The sequence below is a fragment of the Marmota marmota genome, unplaced genomic scaffold (assembly GCF_001458135.2).
Source record: "Marmota marmota marmota unplaced genomic scaffold, marMar, whole genome shotgun sequence".
Classification (NCBI taxonomy): Eukaryota; Metazoa; Chordata; class Mammalia; order Rodentia; family Sciuridae; genus Marmota; species Marmota marmota.
The window spans coordinates 31,045,441-31,063,644 of record NW_026000174.1 but is presented as its reverse complement, the minus strand read 5'-3'; the positions used below and the strand labels follow the sequence as shown (position 1 = coordinate 31,063,644).

Here is an 18,204-nt window from a genome sequence, read left to right as displayed (position 1 = left end):
ATCTTAGTTCTTAAGAGACCCCTCTTATGAAGCTAGAGGGCTGTGAGAAATGAGCAATGTCTGTCAAGAGCTTGAAATGATAGCAATTGGCATAAGGTTTAAAAATTAGTTGGAATCAGCTCCAAAATACTACCCAACCAGAGAGAGACAGCCAGGTGAGCCCAGAACAGAGTAAAAAGGCAGTGACTTGCTCTCCTGACTCTTTTCACAGGGATACATCTAAAATACTGGGTCAGAAGCCATGCTAAAAACAGTGAGTGAGGTCTACAGTGAAAAGAACAAGAGAAATAGAACAACAGAAAAATAGAACAAGGAGAAGTTTGGAAGGTGGGATGGAGAAGCAGGGCAATACACTCTCTAGTGATTTCCATCTGCAAAAAGTTCTAGTTGAAAGCAGGAAAGATAGCTCTTCTTCAAAATAAATTCAACTATTATGCCTCACATAAAAATTCAACACTAAACCTCTTTGTAACCTTGACATGGGTGATTGTTTAAGAGCTGATACAGAGTTATCAGAAACCTCATATTGGAAGCTGCACTTGGTGGTGTACAATTTTAATCCCAGTGACTCAGGAGGCTAAGGCAGAAGGATTGCAAGTTCCAGCCAAGCCTCAGCAAGTTAGTGAGATAATGTCTCAAAACAAAACAAAAAAAAATTTTAAATATGGAGGATGTCACTCAGTGGTAGAGCACCCCTGGGTTCAATACCCAGTACAAAAATAAAGAAAGAAAGAAGCCTCATATTTGGATTCTGGATGGCCTCTCCACCTCTTTTGGTTTATAGTATTCATATAACCTTTTTTTTTCAGTACAGGGCCTCCTGCATACCAAGCAATTGCTCTACCCCTGAGCTACACCCCAGGTTATATTCTCTTGACATTCAGATTAAACTCTTCTTTTAACATCCTGTTATACATGTGACTGAATAATGATTCCCAACTTGAAAAGTCCTAATGAGTATAGTGGGAGAAGAGATACAGACTTACCCCTGTAATCTACCTATAAATTTTTATTTATTTCTTTTAAAATCACCATTGAAATAAAATACAATTTTAACACTTGCTTATTTATACTGGAGGTGTGTAAATGCTTATGATATATTTTTCTGACCTAGATACCTGATTTATAAACTTCACTCCAGCATCTCCTATGTCCCCATTTACAGTTGACTTCAATATTAACATAGGTTGTTCATCCAATAAACCAACCATTCAAATATTTTTTAGTATTTCCTTCTGAATTATAGACTAATCAAAGTTGTAAAAATAGTACAGTTTCTATATACCCACTACCCAGACTACACCAATGGTGATATTTTCCACTAATACAGTGTATTATCAAAACCAGGAAGTTGATGTTGATAGAACCAAATCACTTAACACTACAGATATCATTTGGGTTTCATCACTTTTTACATGCACAAATTTTAGGGGATTATGCATTTTTGTAAAATTCTATGACACTTTATCACATGTATAGACTCACATAACAGCAACCACATTCAAGGTATGAAGCTACTAATTCACCACAAAAGAACTGGTTTGTGCTTCCCCTTTATGCCTCACGCCCACCACATCCACTTCCCAAACCCCTGGCAATCACTGGCCAGTTCCCTATCTCCCTATTTGTCACTTTATAAATGCTGTGAAAGGAATCACACATTGTCTAACTTTTAAGTTTGTATTTTTCTTCTCAGCATAAGGTCCCCAACAGTCATCCAAGTAGTACCATGTATTAAAGGTTTGTTGTTGATTTGCTTCAATTATGGAGCAAGATTCCATTCTAAGGATTTATTAAGCTTTGTTTCACAAATTATGATTGAAAGGACAATTTGTTTGCTTCCAGTTTGGCTATCACAGTAAACATGATATAAACATTTGTGAACAGATTTTTAAGTGAACATCATCTTCCATTCTCTGGGCTAGATGCCAGGAGTAGGATGTTGGGTGGAAGAAGAAGTGTAAACAATTTTTTTAGAAAATGCAACCAAATTTTTCAGAGTAGCCGAATTATGTCATTTTCCACTGGTGATGTAAGAAAAATCCAGTTTATCCAAATGCTTTCCAATTTTTGAAATTAAAAACATTTTTTATTTTAGTTATTATACAAGAAGTCTAGTGGTCTCTTATGTCAGTTTCTCATGAGGCCTTTATCCATGGTTTGTAAATGGAATCCTCTTCTCTTTTTGTCTTCACAATGCCCCACCTCAGAGTGTGTATGTCCTAATCTCCTCTTCTTATGAGCACACCATTCATACTGAGGAAGGCCCACCCCAATGGCCTCATACTAATTTAATTAGCCCTTCAAGGACTCCAACTTCAACTACAGTCACATTCTGAGATCATGGGAATTAGGACTATTACTTATAAATATTAAAGGGACTCAATTCAGCCCACAATAAGGTCTTATTAAATATTTGCTGAATTAATCCACCAAATAAAATTTCTAAATATTTTAAGTAGATTCTTTATTAGTCAACTTTGTTATGATAAAAATACCTGGCATAGGCTACTCATAAAGAGTTTAAATTCACTCTGTTTTTAATGCAATTTCAAAAGTCACAGTTCAGACTCTGGGCCCAGCCTCCTGGGAGATGATGGGAGCATATGTGGGGGAATGGTCACATCTCCAGTCAGGAAGCAGAGGGCTGAGTGGGGCCAGGTTCCCACCTTTGTAACAACTGTCTCACAAGAAATAAAGGGGTTGTCTGAGTACATTCTAAGTACATGCCCCAATGACCTAAAGACCTTCCACTAGGCCCCACCTCTTAAAGACTCCACAGAACATCCCAGTACTGCCACTCCAAGACAAAGCACCAATCACATATACCTTTGGGGGGACACTATTAAACCATATCCAAACCATAGCATTCCATCCATGACCCCTAAGATTCATGCCCATCACTTTTTCTGATTCAAACTATGTTTATAAACAACAAGTAGACTAATAAGACAGTTACATGAAGAACAAAAAGGAAAGTCATAGGAGATGATTTAAAATTTTGAGTAATGTCACTAAATGAAAATAAATAATAAAAAATTTCATAAAGTGGAGAAAGAAACAAAAGTGTTATTTATGCTGAACACTTCCTATTTCATAAGGAAAATCAACTGCCCCACTTTTTCGTAATGATAATTTAAAAATAAAAATATGGGTTTGCTCTTCAGAGAAAGAATTAAGAATAGGCAGGGGGCTAGGGATATGTCTGAAGCCTGGCATGCGCGCAGCGCTGGGTTCGATCCTCAGCACCACATACAAATAAAGATGTTATGTCCGCCAAAAAAACTAAAAAAATAAATATTTTTTAAAAATTCTCTCTCTCTCTCTCTCTCTCTCTCTAAAAAAAAGAATAGACAGAGATAGAAAGTGGTGACCTCTGGAGAATGAAATTCAGTGAGACATCGACTCTGTGAACATTTCTCTTTCATTTGGAACAAAAGTCTACAAATGAATGCATTGTTGCTAAGATAGAATACTGAAAAAAACAAGTGGAGTCAGGACATGATGAGCTTTGAGGGACCCAATGATATACTTTATTATTTACTTAGAAAGTTCCACTTTGCAAGTTCATATTGCTTGATGTTGCTATCCAGGATTATAGTTGGCAATAAATGGACTGAACAGATACTATTTACAGGGAAGTGGATGAAAATGGACAGGATGAGAGAGGCTGATATGCAAGTAGAAACTGGGCAGATGCCAAGAAACATCTCAGGGGAGGATCAAGTCTTTAATGACTCTAGTCTCCAATTTGCTCCAAGTTCTAGGACAGAAAATTACAAAGACTGTCCATAATCTTTATAAGCCTCACTTGGTCACCAACTTTTACGCCAGCTCTTGTAGGCATCTCCTGACTTGGAGAACAAAGAAGTATACTCTGGGGTCACCCATCTGAGAAAGGCTCTTCCCGGATAGCACAGTTCAGCTCTCCACCTCTGGACAGGAGAAGGGAAGAAAGGTAAGGGGGCCTTCCATTCTTGGTATATGTGGTGTTCGCTCTGAGTTCACATCCCTGTGTTTCTACCATTGATTGCTAAATAGAGGGAGTCATGGTACTTCTCTCGGGGAAAGGCAGGAGATAGAATCATCCTTTTGAAAACTGGGTGCTGGAAGCTCCTGCTGTGGAAGTTTAAAATGGGGATAATCAGACCTTTCTCCCTTCTGAGCCAACTCTGCATATTTTTCCCTTTATTTCAGTCATTCAAATCTTCTGTCACAGAGAGATTGCTGCCTCTTTTATTCATTTAAAAAGCAAAGCCCCATGTAGATATTGTTTGCCAGAGCTGAGATGCTGTACAGTAGGTTTCATTGCTTTTCAAAATTACTCTCTTTGTGTTGGGCATGGTGTGCACACCAGTAATCATAGTGGCTCGGGAGGCTGAAGCAGGAGGATCACTAGTTCAAAGCCAGACTCAGCAAAAGTGAGGCACTAAGCAACTCAGTGAGATCCTGTCTCTAAATAAAATATAGGGCCGGGGATGTGGCTTCATAATGGGTGCATTACTTATGGAATGCCCCTCAGCAAGTCTAGAGGAGAATATATCCTCTGTCCACTTGAAAGCCTCCTGTCTCTGTGAGCCTTCTGGATTCTGAAGTCATGGCTGCCTTGGACACTGGAAAGGGCCTTTGGGTTCCCATATTTATTGCTTACTGACTTCTACCACCTCTTTTGTTTCTTTTTTCACTGGCTTTTCTCCCTCTTTGTTTCTCAAGTTCACTTTATGCCAGATTTAATTTCATCCACGATTTTGACTGCCACATTGCATGTAAGTTGGGAGTTACTCCTCTGCTTTTCTCTGATGAGCACACAGTGATGATGGGCCAAAGTACTGGTCGAAAGTGTAGAACCTGGTGTGTTCAAGTCCACAGTGTATGAAACAGGGATCAACCCCTCATCCTGCTTATTCTCTATGAAATGGGGAAAATCCTAATTCTTACCTCATAGACTCTTGAGAGGACTCAAAGGGAAATTATCTGGTAAATTCTCAATCAGCTCCTGTTTATCACTAAGATATGATCTGGTCTTCTTTCCCCAGTACAAATTTGCATGAGAAACTAAACACTCCAATCTTAGCACTCTCTTCTGTTTCCCCTCACAGGCTTCAGTGACACAAAAGTTTTTTTGTTTGTTTGTTTTAGCAAGAAAGAAAATGCTACTAGGATCTTTAGGAAGAGAGAACGCAGTAGGTCTACATTATACACACCACTCAATAGTACTCCATAGAGGGTCACCCACTTCAAATACCTCTTTTCAGTGGCACTCAGACCTCACTCCTACATGATACTTCCTATCCCACACTGCTGAGCAATTCTGCTAAGACACAAATGCTACCCCCACTGTGCTCCAAAACTGTCCTCAGTGCTGAACAAAGCCGTCTTGAATCCTTACTCCAAAGGCACTTCAGTAGTCAACATGCTATTAGGACGCAGGTGATGAATTATAAAACACCCAGAGCTGTTCACAATAAAAATTACGATAAATGATTTTTGCTTTCTCTCTTTTATGTGCGTGTTCTAATGCCAATTATGGTATTTATCCCAAATCATCTAACACTCTAAGTCTCCCTCCCCTTTCATGCGTTCATCCATTGAACGAGTATTGAGAACCAGTGGACCACACATATCTCAGCACTGCAAATGTCAAAAATGACAATTTTCTTCTATATCTGACACACTGAGCAGTTTCTAGACCCAGCCATTCTCTCTCCTGTCCTAGTAAGAGCTCACATTTTCCTCACGGTCACAAAGCCAAGTTCTTCTCCATGAATGAAATACTCATGGTCATGGGGGTATCATGACCACCCTTGCGTCTGCCTCAATTCCTACAACTGAGAGAAAACTTCAAGGACAAATCAGAGCTGGTCCACAGCTCAAGCCCATTAAGTGGGAGTGTTTGGATCATAGCATATTGCTATGTCATTTATTTTCAGGTCAGAGAGCTCAAGCTATTCAGATGATGAGTACTGAATTTGAATCCATATTTCAGAACCACCCTCCCGAGCCCTTGATACATGAGTTCATCTCCATAATCCTGGTTTTATTTTTCCTCTTTGAAGTGGAGAGAGTAATTCCCACATAGCAAGATGATACTTAAAATCAGATCTCATGCATCAGTGCTCAAGTCTTGTTTTGTTACCAGGGTCACCAGTGGAGAGATTGGAAGCATGAATTCAACCATCCCAGTCTGGAAGATAGAAGCCACACCAACCGATAGGAATTACCTGAGCCCTCATCCAACTTGTAACATGAATAACATGACCTCAAAAATGCTGACCCTCATCATTTTGCTGGTCGGACTGGCAGGAAATGTGGCTGTGCTCTTACTCCTGGGCTTCCGCATACGCAGGAACGCCTTCTCTGTCTACATCCTCAACCTGGCTGCTGCTGACTTCCTCTTTCTCTGCTTCAATACCACTGCTTTTGTACTAGATGTCATCAAAATGTTCCTTTGCTTCTCCGTCCCTACTTATGGCATCATACGAACTGGGGGAATCATGTGCTACATTGCAGGCCTGAGCATGCTCAGTGCTATTAGCACTGAGCGCTGCCTGTCGGTCCTGTGGCCCATCTGGTACCACTGCCACCGCCCTACACACATGTCAGCTGTCATGTGTGCCCTGTTCTGGGCCCTGTCCATGTTACTGAGCATCCTGGACAGGGTCTATTGTTTAAAACTGTCTATGAGTTTTGCGATTAATCGATGTAAAACTGTTGACTTTATTATAGCTGCGTGGCTGATGTTTTTATTTGTGATCCTCTCAGGGTCCAGCCTGACCCTGCTGGGCAGGATCCTTTGTGGATCCCGGAGGATGCAACTGAGCAGGCTGTATGTGACCATTCTGTTCACATTTCTGGTCTTCCTCCTCTGTGGTCTGCCATTTGGCATCTATTTGTTCCTGGTCTACTGGATTCACAATGATTCATATACACTAGGTTGTCTTAATATGGTTTCATTTGTCTTGTCCTGTGTTAACAGTGGAGCCAACCCCATCATTTACTTCTTTGTCGGCTCCTTTAGGCAGCAGTCCCAGAACCAGAACCTCAAGCTAGTGCTTGAGCGGGCTCTGCAGGACACTCCTGAAAAGGATGAAGGTGGTAACAGCCTTTCTCAAGGAACCCTGGAGATGTCAGAGAGCAGAGTGGGACAGAGATGAAGAGCCTCTGCCCTATTGCCTCAGATGTCTGTCTGAGAATCAACAGTGTCCTGCCACATTTGACTGTTGCCTGCTCCTCTCTCAGCCCCTGAAATGCCTCTGTGATTTTCCATAGTCTCCAAGTGCATTTATGTTAACCTGGATTTTCTTATTTTTCTTAGACAAAGCTCTCTGACGTAGCATGCCTCAACTCTTTTCTGTATTTTTTGATAAATGTTTCATCAAATATCCTCTAAATTTTTCTTATTGATGCTTTTCTTTGAAAATTTCATTCTAATGGAAAGAATTTTTCTTCAAAATCATAATTTTTTTTATTTATGACTGTTTTCTACCTGAAGTTACAGAAAACAATTATTCCTTATTTCTCTCTGTGCTGTGAGTGGATCATCTTGGGATCTATGTTGGGACATTGCTGCAGGTAGAAAGCTTGTTCTGAATGAGTTCTGAATCTGAGGCAACAACATTATCAATACACTATGCTATCTGGGAAAGCAGAAGTGATTTTTGTTGCTGTTCTCCAGTAGATTGTATAGATTTTGGTAGAAGAGATCTCCTTGGACATACCTGTCATATTGGTGTAACTGGTATAAATCCTCCCAGCAAGTAAACAGATACAAGGATCAGAGTGCAGAAAGATCTCAATAGTGTGTGTGTGTGTGTGTGTGTGTGTTGGCCAATAGATAGGGAAGGCTTCTAGAAAAACTTGGAATTTAATGTACCGAGCATGTGCCTCTGTCACCTTTTCAGCCACACGGATATTGTTTAAGTCAGAAAGATAAGTAGAACTTGAACAGATGGAAATGGCAGAAGAATCAATTCATTATTATATTGTTTTTAAAAGCACAGAATTGGTTCTGGAAAAGGCATTCAGTTTCTAAATGAGTTTCAGTCCTTGTGCCACCGTAAGTATTTAGTTGTGACTGCAAGAACCCTCTTAAGAAGGATCTTTAGACTGAAGTGCTTAGAGCAGTGATCAATGATTGCCATGGCCTAGAAGTGATGGGGGTTGGCAAAAGTTTTACAAACTTATTTGGAATCCATGCTACAATCCTGGCAAGTCCAGAGAGGACCATCTAGGTCATCCTAGCAAGGCAAGCCTAAAAAATATGTCTTGCTCTCTGGACTGTTTTCTCAGGATATGTCCAACCAAAATATCAGAAGCAAAAGAATAAACAACAGAGAGGTAGAAAAGAGATGTAATGTACAGAAGAGAAAAAGAAGCAGTAGAATGCACCTGCTTCTCTGGGGAGGTCTTTTTTCCTGAAAAGGGTCCATAATGGAACTAGGGAGATAGTTTACCTTTAAATTTGTTCAAAATTTTATTCCTCACATAAAAAATCATTGCAAAACATTTTTATAGCCTTGATATGAATAATTCCATAAGAGTTGGTGACAAGTTAGCAGAAATCTCATATTTAAAGTCTGCGTGTCACCTACACAACTTTTGAAATACAGAATTTGTTCAGATCTATTTTTATGGGTGTGTTATAATTATCCATAAGAGTGGGATTTATTGTTACATATTCATACATGCACATAACACAGTTTGGTCAATTTCACAGACTTACCCCTCTCCCAGTGCTTTATCTTTCCCTCCTCTCTTCCCTCTCTCTGGTCCCTTTCATGTCACTGGTCTCCATTCCATTTTCATGAAATTCCTTTCACCTTCTTTTCCCCTTTTTTTCTGTCCAGTTTCCACACATTAGAGAAAATATACAATCCTTGACCTTCTTAATCTGTCACTTAACTTAATGACCTCTAATTCCATCCATTTTCCTGAAAAAGTCATGATGAAATGCAGAAATTGGATATTTAGAATATATTGTTATTTAAACATGCTGTTACACATGTGACAAAAAATTCAGGTCAGCTGCAAAAGCTCTATAGGGTCCAGAAGATAAAAGATGCAGTTTGAATCTTTGGGTATATCTATCAATTTCTATCATTTAATATAACTCATTTTGGCATAACTGTTCATTACATAGACATGCATTGCTTAATGATGGGGATACCTTTGTTCTTATGCAAGTTCATAATTGTAGGAACATCATAGAGTAAACTTAAATGAACTTAGATGGTATGGCCCATTGTGTACTGAAACCATATGTGTGTATAATACTCATACAGATTTATGACTCCTATCGCTATGATAAACGAAAAAACTATTACATCAAGCACAAAAGAAAATGGTACAATCAAGAGACTTGAATATGAGATGCATGTGGCTGCTGCCAGCATAACATGCATACAGTTTTATAGTAAGCTTTTTCCATATAAATAGGAGTATATTCAAATTAACAATAGAAGTATAGTTTAGTAAATACATAAACCAGTAACATTTATTATCAAGTATTATGTACTATACATAGTTACATGTGCTATCTTTCATCCCACTGGCAGTGCAGTAGGTATGGTTTCCATTAACAATTTATTGAATTGTAAATCAATTTATTTAGACATTATGATGATTAAGGAGAGAATAAACTGAAAAATATCATGGAGGTTTCTTGGATGTCAAGGTGGTACCAATATTGTTGAAATATTTAAATTATTGGAAGTTAAGAAAATGAAATACTATCAGGGATTCAATAATAAAAATATTTTTAAGAGACCATCATATTTGATAATAAATTATTTGTAAAACTGATATTTTCAAAATAAATAAAACCTGAGTTGAAAATACCTCCTTCCCCTACTCTGCTCTAGTATACATATCTTATATCCCCATTTTCATTTAGACCAGTGTGTCTCAACCTTTAACGAGTATTCCTATGTCTTGATTTCCAATGAAGCAAGTATGCTGTGGGGCCTGACAGTACATTTCTAACAACCAACACAGAAACCTACTGATGCTTCGAGTGGCTTGGGAGGCTGACAGGAGGATTTTGAGTTCAAAGCCAACCTCAGCAAAAGTGAGAGCTAAGCATCTCAGTGAAATCCTGTTTCTAAATAAAATACAAAATATGGATAGGGGTGTGACTCAGTGGTTCAGTGCTCCTGAGTTCAATCCCCAGCACCCCCCCCCCAAAAAAAAAGATAAAGCTAATGCTGCTGATCCTAGGACTACCCTTGGAACAGCAAAGTCACCCAAATGTGTACTCACTAGGACAATATCTGGCCTAAAAAGTGTGTGGCTTTATAGATTCTAAGCTATAATATTTTGTAATCAAATAAATAACTAAAAATTATCACAGAAAGTTATTCTTGGAAGAATGTTTTAGTTAACTGAAAGTTTGAAGTATACAAAATTGGCAGTGTTTCTAATTGTCTGACAGGGACACCTCTGGTGCATTACAATATAAATCAGTAAGCTAAAATGTGGTAGTTTTAAAAAATGAAATCACTCCAACAAAGAGATAAGAGAACAAAGACAGGCAACCATCCATCATACCAACAAAGAGATAACAGAGCAAATACAGGTTGTAAGAGTTTACCTCAAGAAAGAGATAGAGATACTGAAAAAAAAGAAACAGAAATCCTTGAAATGAAAGAAACAATAAGCCAATTAAAAAACTAAATAGATAACATCACCAACAGAATAGATCACTTAGAAGACAGGACCTCAGACAATGAAGACAAAATATACAATCTTGAAAATAAAGTTGACCTCACAGTGAAGATGGTAAGACACCATGAACAGAATATCCAAGAATTATGGGATACTACCAAAAGACCAAATTTAAGATTTATTGGGATAGAGGAAGGTTCAGAGATTCAAACAAAGGAATACACAATCTCTTCAATGAAATAATATCAGAAAATTTCCCAAGCATGAAGAATGAATTGGAAAATCAAATATAAGAGGGCCTATAGGACACCAAATGTACAAAATTTCAACAGATCTACACCAAGACACATTATAATGAAAATGCCTAGCATATAGAATAAGGATAGAATTTTAAAGGCTTCAAGAGAGAAAAATCAGATTACCTGTAAGGGAAGACCAATTCAGATCTCAGCAGATTTTTCAACCCAGACTCCTAAAGCCAGGATATCCTGGAAGAACATATACCAAGCTCTAAAAGATAATGGATGGCAATCAAGAATCTTACATCCAGCAAAATTAAGTTTCAAATTTGACGATGAAATAAAAACATACATGATAAACAAAAGCTAAAATAATTTACACACACACATACACACACACACACACAAAAGAAAGCCTACACTACAGAACATTCTTGGCAAAAATACCACAAGGAGGAAATGAAAAACAACAATGAGAAGCTGTAAAGGGAAGAACCACAATAAAGGAAAAGCCAAACAAAGAAGAAACCAAGTCAAACTAAATACCAAAAATAAACAAAAATGACTGGAAATACAAATCACGTCTCAATAATAACTCTGAATGGTAATAGCCTAAACTCACCAATCAAAAGACATAGTCTGGTAGATTGGATTTAAAAAAACAGACCCAACAATATGCTGCCTTCAAGTGACTCATCTCATAGGAAAAGTCATCCATAGACTGAAGGTGAAAGGTTGGGATAAAATATACCATTCACATGGTCTGCATAAACAGGGGTTTCCATCCTCATATCAAATAAAGTAGACTTCAAGCCAAAGTTAATCAAAAGGGATAAAGATGGATATTTCATACTGCTTAAGGGAACCATACATCAACAAGACACAACAGTTATAATTATATATGCCCCAAACAATGGAGCATCTACATTTATCAATGAAATTCTTCTCAAGTTCAAGAGTCAAATAGACCACAACCCAATAATTCTGAGTGATTTTAACACACCTCTTTCACCACTGGATAGATATTCCAAACAAAAGTTAAACAAAGAAACTACAGAACTCAATAATACAATCAATAACTTAGACTTAACTGACACATATAGAGTACATTATTCATCAACGAGTGAATACACTTTCTTCTCAGAAGCACATGGATCCTTCTCTAAAATAGAGCATATATTATGCCACAAAGCAACTCTTAGTAAATACAAAAAAGTACAGATACTATCCTGCATTCCATCAGACCACAATGGAATTAAATTAGAAATCAATGATAAAATAAAAAACAAAAGCTACTCCAACACCTGGAGACTAAATAATATGCTATTGGATGAACAATGGGTTGCAAAAGATATAAAGGAGGAGATTAAAATATTCTTAGAGGTAAATGAGAACACCAATACAACATATCAAAATCTCTAGGACACATGAAGGCAGTTCTAAGAGGAAAGTTCATTGCATGGAGTTTACTCCTTCAAAGAAGAAATAAATGACCTAACATTACATCTCAAAGCCCTAGGGAAAAAAAAGAACAAATCAACACCAAAAGCAGAAGAAGACAGAAAATAATTAAAATCAGAGCTGAAATCAATAAAGTTGAAACAAAAGAAACAATTGAAAAAAATGACAAAATAAAAAGTTGGTTCTTTGAAAAAATAAATAAAATTGATAAACCATTAGCCATGTTAACAAAGAGAAGGAGAGAAAAAACTCAAGTTACTAACATAAATGATGAGAAAGGAAATATTACAATGGACACTTCAGAAATACAGAAAATAATTATAAAACATTTTGAAAATTTGTACTCCAATACAATAGAAAATATTGAAGGCACTGACAAATTTCTAGAGGCATATGATATGCACAAACTAAATCAGGATGATATACACAATTTAAATAGATCAATTTCAATAAAGGAAATAGAGGAGACCATCAGAAGCCTACCAACCAAGAAAAGCCCAGGACTGGATGGATATACACCTGAATTCTATAAGACCTTTAAAGAAGAACTAATACCAATACTTCTCAAACTATTTCATGAAATATAAAAGAGGGAACACTTCCAAACACATTCTATGAGGCCATTATCACTCTGATTTCAAAAACCAAAGACATATCAAAGAAAGAAAACTTCAGGCCAATATCTCTAATAAATATAGATGCAAAAATTCTCAATAAAATTCTGGCAAATCAAATTCAAAAACATATCAAAAAGATAGTGCACCATGATCAAGTAGTGTTAAACTCAGGGATGCAAGGTTGGTTCAATACACGGAAATCAATAAATGCAATCTATCACATCAATAGACTCAAAGATAAAAATTATAAGATCATGTCAATAGATGCAGAGAGAGCATTTGATAAAATACAGCATCACTTCATGTTCAAAAATGCTAAAAAAAACTAGGGGAGGCTGAGACAGGGAGGATTGCACATTCAAAGCCAGCCTCAGCAACTTAGCTAGACCCTGTCTCTAACAGAATATTTTTTTAAAACTATGTATCCCTGCCTGATATCATGGCTCTAATTATGCCCATTGTGTCAATTTGGGGGGTGGGTAGGATTGGAGGCTAATCAAAGAGATTCCAATAATCTTGTTTAATATAAGCAAGAAGTTGTCTCTTTCTAAAGATAAGTAGACATAATCCTAGTTCGAGTATCTTCGGGATATAAAATCTAACCTCAAGAGTATCAAGTTAAAATGTACAAAGAAATGTGAGAAGGATTATTCCTACATTCTTGGATTCAAAAGCTTTGCTTATTAGAAAATAATTGTTCAGGTGAAGATTTAAACTCTGATGTACCTCATTGATTTCCTATATCCCTTTAGGCATGGGCTGTATTACAACACATAATTTGTTCAAAATATTTGTTGGAAGATATTAGGTATTTTGCTGCACCATGGTAAATCACCATTAGTCTGGCTAGTTTGAGTACAAATGAATAAAATTCCCAGTTTACCCTTACAATACTTATAAGAATGTTAGCCAAGAGAATCCATCAAAACATTTTTAAAAGTGATATATTGTGCCAAAATGCATTACTTCAAGAATGCAATATTCTTCCAACATTCATAAAACAATCCATATGCAGTGCTGGCCTAGGCCTCGGGCTGACCAAGCACAACAGAGCACCACTTCTGCGGCATGTGTAGCCTAGCACTGACTAGCCAGCAACAGTAGTCTACCATGGGGGTTGGCCATGCTCATGCAGAATGACATTCATTGTAATACAACCATGGAGGTCTGACTGAAAGCTGAAGAAGTAGCAGGAACAGTGAGAAAATTCACTGGCATCTCAGATACCATCCTAAGCACAAGACAGCAGCAGCCCATCATTACAGAAATGAAGCTTAGCCTGCAGTGAGTTAGCAACACTAACACCACTACCCAAACCCATTCAGCTCCTGTCTAGATTGGCTTCACCTCCATTTGCTCATGGCCCCACTGAAGAAGAGATGTGACCATTTCCATATTTAATACCATTTACCTCAGTGTCTACTGATCTACAGAGAGATTTTGGAGGATGATGCCAGAAAATAGAAGAAAAGCAGAAGTAATACATGAGGATTGAAAGGTAAGTAGGCCAGACAGTTAAATGTCAGATTATCCAGAGAGTTGATTAAACATTGATTTCTCTAGTTGAAAGAGGTGCAAAGAAGCCATTTTTATTAATTTGAGTAATAAACTATGGAACCTGTCCTTGCATCTCCAAGAATTAAAGTTTAAAAATTAGTATCTACTTCGTAACCATTGCACTGCATGCACCCAGAGACTCTTTCTCTCAGTTCTCCTTTCTGGACAATCTGAGGTTTGCATCACAACAGTTGATGTGTATGAAGATGAAAGATACTTTCATCTATTAGATGAGGGCTGTGGTCACACCACTGGATTCATCTTCTTATCCCTTGCAGCTCTTTGGGGTTCTCCATGAAGTGAGGGCAGAACAAAATTCTGACCCCAGCATAAATGCTGTTTCAGGACTGGGCTCCCTGGTTTCAATGTGTATAATAGGTTCTGGAGTAGAGGAGTTCAAACAGTAGAATTAATCACTAGGAGATCATTACTATAGTGGAGAATAAGGTCAGCATATTGGCCCAGGTTTCTCATGGGGAGTAAAATATAGGGAGATGAATAAAGAGCCCTGTATTCCTAGAGGCAAAGATTCACAGGCACAAAATTTATCAGTTTTTATACAACACAACCAAAAGAAATGAAGAACAAATGAGCTAAAGTCTGAACTGTACCAGTTCAAGAGAGTCCTGGGGCTTCCCATTGTTTTCAGATCTCAGCAGAAAGCTGAACAAAACCTTTGGTGTTAGACTGGAATTGAGAGTAAGTAAATTAAAAGGTTCTAGGTCCTGAACAAATGTGAAGTTTATAGGAGTTTGGTGGTTTTATGCATGCTGGGACACCTCCTTCAAAGCAAAGGCAAGAAATTATACCTTGCACAAAAGCAAAGGAGTTCAAGGTCTGGTAAGCCACTCAGAAAGGGGCTTAAGTTTTGGTAAGCTTCCTGGGGTTTTGAGGATAACATATTGCATGAGAAAAATACTCCTCTTGTGTACTGAGTTATGTGGAAAAAAATATCTACAGCAGGTTCAGCCTACAATATAGAACACTGTCACCTAGGCCATATGCCTCATAGTCTTATCATAGTAGAGGTATGTGGGGTAGAAAAAGAGGACATTTGGAACAGTTCTAGATGGCTAGCAGGAATATAAAATAAGGCAATCACTGCGGAAAAAGTTGGCAGTTCTTCAAAATAATAAACATAGAGTTACCATGTATTCCACAAATTCCACCACTAAGCAAATACCTGAAAATGTATGTCCAGACATAGCAACACTATTCATAATAGCCAACAAACCAAAGGCACATCATTAAATGGATAAGAAAAAATGTAGTATATGCATACAAGATACTATCATTTGGTAATCAAAAATCCTAAAGAACTGCTGGGCATGGAAGTACACACCTGCAATTTCAGCAGCTCAGGAAGCTGAGGCAGGAGGAAGTCAAGTTCAAAGTCAAGTTCAAAGTCAGCCTCAGCAACTTAGGAAGGCCCTGAGCAATTTAGCAAGACCCTATCTAAATTAAAAAATAAAAAGAGCGAGGGATGTGGTTCAGTGGTTAAGCACCCCTGGGTTCAATTCCTGGTATTAAAAAAATTCCTGAAGAATTTATATTTGTGATAACATAGGCAAAACATAAAAACATCTTACTTAGTGAAAGAAGCCAAAAAAATAATTATATCATGCCATTTATGTAAATTGCCTTCAATATAGACAGAGTCTGGGACTGAATCATAGGGAGTAGATAAGGAGAAGAAATAGGGAATAACTGCTCAAGGATAAAGGGTTCCTTTTGAGATAATGAAAAATTTTTAAATTACGTTGGGATGATGTTTGTACAACTCTGTGACTATACTAAATACATATAAATACATATGTATCACACATTAATGCCACCAGAGGGCATCCAGGGCTAAAATGGATGAAACTACCAAATGAACAGGATCCACTAGATGTCAGCCAGTCTCTATTCTTGACCACCCTAATGCTGATTCAGTGGGATCCTGGATGCACAGTCATGGTGGCAGAGATGAAAGCTATGTGTGGGCTCTATAGCACACTCTCACTTTCATCGACATTGATCTGACTACTGTACCACTGCTAAAAGTCTAAAACCTGTCAACAACAAAGACCGTCATTGAGGCTCCCAGGAAGGTCCTCATTCAGGAAGCCAAAGAACCAAATATTGACATCTGAGTAACAGTTGGAACCTTGCCTCCATAAAATGCAGAAGTTCTTCCATTGAGCATGATACAGAGTCTGGGCTTAACCATTGCCCTTTCCTTCCCTCAGGGCCCCACAAGCACCATTATCTAGGTCTAACAGAGTTAGGACCAGGAAAAAGGCAAGGCAATGAACATTTGGTGCAAAAAGTAGGTGTCATTTAAAGTTGGTATCCATGGCTCCTCACTCAACTTACTCTAGTCCCAACCCTGCACATAATAACTGATTCACCAACATAAAACAATATGCAGCGCTGGGTTGTATCAAGGGACACTTTCCATGGACAAAGAGGAAAGCAGTCCGTAGGTGAAATCCACTGATCTTACCATGTACAAGATCATCTAAGAATGACAGTGTTGAAGAAACCTCTTACTGATACAACTGAGGTTCCAGGTATTCTCAACCTGTAGGCTCCTCAAGGTGGTAGTTTCTCCAAGGGTAAAATGCTTGGATCCAGGAACCAAAAAATAGAAAAAAGGAATAGCCCCACTGACTATCAACCTCTGTGGCCCACTAAGGGAATTTGGACTTCCCAAGCATGAAACTCTGGAGCATGATTACACCAGGTTACAAAAAAAGATCTCCCTGTTCTTCGCAGAATGGCTCCCCCTGGTTTCATTGTGCTCTTCATGCAAGCATGTCACCATCCAAAGAAAGGCATCACTATGCTGCAAGGAACAACAGACCCTTATTGTCAAGAGGTGATGGGATTGGGGCTGGGGATGTGGCTCAAGAGGTAGCGCGCTCGCCTGGCATGCGTGCAGCCGGGGTTCGATCCTCAGCACCACATACAAACAAAGATGTTGTGTCCGCCAAAAACTGAAAAATAAATATTAAAAAATTCTCTCTCTCTCTCTCTCTCTCTCTCTCTCTCTCTCTCTCTCTCTTTAAAAAAAAAAAAAGAGGTGATGGGATTGCTGCAACCTAGTGGGGATAGAGAGAAATGTGCTCTCCACTCACTCCCAATTTCATTGTAAATCAGCAAAATATATACACAACGACCTGATAAAGACATTACAAAAGGGATTTCAAATATGGACCTGGCAGCACATGCCTGAAATCCCAGCTACTTGAGAGACCAAGGCTAGAGAATCAAAAGTTCAAGGCCATTCTCACTAACTTTGCAAGACTCTGAATCAAAATTTAAAAATCATGAAGTTCTAGGGGTATATCTTAGTGTTAAAGTGTCCCTAGTTTCAATTTCCAGTACCAAAAAAAGAAAGAAAAAGAAAAAGGAGTGCATACTTTTTTTTAGGGTCTGATCACCCTACCCAGTAACCAGCAGAAACACTAGCTAGAGTGGGAAGAATCAGTAATGAGTGGCAGAGACAGGAAATGATCAGTAATAGATGCAGTCTTGGGATCAGCAAAAGAATTGGAACCTATACTCATTGAACATCTCTCTCTTGGAATTTTTTCCACAAACTGTGGCCATCAATAATCCTGGAGAACTGGGCATGGTGGCACATGCCTGTAATCCCAGTGGCTCAAGAGGCTGAGGCAGGA

At 38.2% G+C, this 18,204-nt stretch overlaps 1 protein-coding gene across 1 annotated transcript; it reads left to right on the top strand.

Moving 5' to 3' along the window:
* Positions 1-6,164: 6,164 nt before the first annotated feature.
* Positions 6,165-7,154, top strand: LOC107158214 (mas-related G-protein coupled receptor member X2-like). Its single transcript, XM_015504685.1, has one exon. The coding sequence runs from the start codon at positions 6,165-6,167 to the stop codon at positions 7,152-7,154; it is 990 nt and encodes a 329-aa protein (XP_015360171.1).
* The last annotated feature ends 11,050 nt before the right edge of the window (positions 7,155-18,204 follow it).